This window comes from Ailuropoda melanoleuca, unplaced genomic scaffold (assembly GCF_002007445.2).
Source record: "Ailuropoda melanoleuca isolate Jingjing unplaced genomic scaffold, ASM200744v2 unplaced-scaffold22479, whole genome shotgun sequence".
Taxonomy (NCBI): domain Eukaryota; kingdom Metazoa; phylum Chordata; class Mammalia; order Carnivora; family Ursidae; genus Ailuropoda; species Ailuropoda melanoleuca.
Window position 1 is genome coordinate 8,029 of NW_023192147.1, and position 1,796 is coordinate 9,824.

At 65.5% G+C, this 1,796-nt stretch overlaps 1 gene segment (V, D, J or C); it reads left to right on the forward strand.

Annotated features, from left to right (window-relative positions):
* Window positions 1-919: 919 nt before the first annotated feature.
* On the forward strand, window positions 920-1,791 carry LOC117798028 (the record flags this gene model as incomplete). The annotated part of the segment is given in 3 exon segments: window positions 920-1,232; window positions 1,523-1,588; window positions 1,718-1,791. Coding segments are annotated over 3 exon segments (453 nt in total), but the record flags the coding sequence as incomplete, so codon positions are not given.
* Between the last annotated feature and the right edge of the window lie 5 nt (window positions 1,792-1,796).

Sequence of the window (1,796 nt, forward strand, 5' to 3'; positions counted from 1 at the left end):
GGGCCGAGGAGCAGAGGGTCGACACGCTCAAGCCAGCGGGGAAGCACGGGGCAGTGGGCCCAGTGGAGGAGAGAACCAGGAGCAAGAGGCAGGGCTGCAAGCCTGGGGTGTGGGTGGGAGGGGACATCAGGCAGGACCCTCGGCCTCAGCAGAGGGGATCTGGGTCAGAGGGCATAGGCCTGGCTGGGGTTGGGGGTCTGAGGTGCCCCGGGGTGCTGGCACCACACAGGGGAGGACAGCCAGGACACGGCAAGGCTCCCCTCCACCACGCTGAAGGTCAGACAGGCTCAGGGAAGACATCGGCTGAAGGAGGACTCTGGGGACCTCAAGGGGCTGGACAGGCCCCAGAGCAGGGATGGCCAAGGCCGGGGGCACTGATGGGAGGGGCCCTCAGTGAGCTCAGGAGGCCATGCCAGGAAGGCCTGAGGAGGGACCAGCGGGTTCGGGGCAGGGACAGGGGCCTGGCTGCTTTGGCTGCACAGCTGACCCAGAAGATTGGGGTCTGCAGGCCAGTCGGCAGGCCTTGACGAGGGCTCCAGGCTGAGGGTCACGGAGAGTGGGTGGACACACGTTCCCCCTGGTCCAAGGCAGAATCAGGAGGGGACAGCAGGGCAGTGTGCTCAGGGGACCAGCAGGAGCTGGCTGTGAGCAGGGGCCACAGGTCAGGGCTCAGACAGAGGGCTTGGTCAGGCTGGACACCCAGGTGAAGCCTGAGTGGCGACCCAAAGCCTGAGGCCCACAGCACTCTGACCCAGGTGGTCACCCAGCGCTGACCGGGCTGATGAGTCCGGCACCTGAGGCCCCAGAGAGCTAAGCCAGGCAGCTGGCCTGCAGACGTCCAGGAAGCACATGGGCACTGGGCCCAGGGTCACCCCAGGCCTGGGCAGCTGCTGTCCTGCCCTGACCCTGGCAGGGGTGAGACCCTGGTGCTCACACAGGCTCCTCTCTTGCAGCCTCCACCACGGCCCCATCGGTTTTCCCACTGGCCCCCAGCTGCGGGGTCACGTCCGGCTCCACAGTGGCCCTGTCCTGCCTGGTGTCCGGCTACTTCCCCGAGCCAGTGACCGTGTCCTGGAACTCCGGCTCCGTGACCACCTTCCCGTCCGTCCTGCAGTCCTCAGGGCTCTATTCTCTCAGCAGCATGGTAACAGTGCCTTCCAGCCGGTGGCCCAGTGACACCTTCACCTGCACCGTGGCCCATCCGGCCAGTAACACCAAGGTGGAAAAGACAGGTGAGAGGATGGGCTTCAGGGAGGGTGTCCACTGGGAGACAGGCCAGGTCAGCTGGCCCGCTGCACCCCAGGGCACAGGGGAGGCACCGCTGTCTCCCCCACCTGAAGGCCTCCCAATTCGGGGAGGAGGTCCTCTGGGTGTTGCTGCCTGGCCCACTGGGAGCACACGCGGCTTACCCCCACTGGAGTCCCTGGTCTGGGAACCCCCCAAGACCTGGTCGTCACCTACACCCACCCCAACCTGTGCCCACACCAGGCCCCCAGTAACCCCCAGTCTGCTCTCTCCACAGTGCCCAAAACCATAGGTGGTGGTCAGGGTGGCAGTACAACATGCAAGGAATGTCCCAAATGTCCAGGTGAGTCAGCAGGGCCTCGCTCTCCACCCCAAGCAGATGGCCCACACACACCACAGGCTGGGGAGGGAACGGATGTTCAAGAGGAAGCCCACCCACACGCTGACCCCTGCACTCTCTCTTCCTTACCAGCCCCTGAAATGCTGGGAGGGCCTTCGGTCTTCATCTTCCCCCCGAAAGCCAAGGACACCCTCTCCATTACCCGAACCCC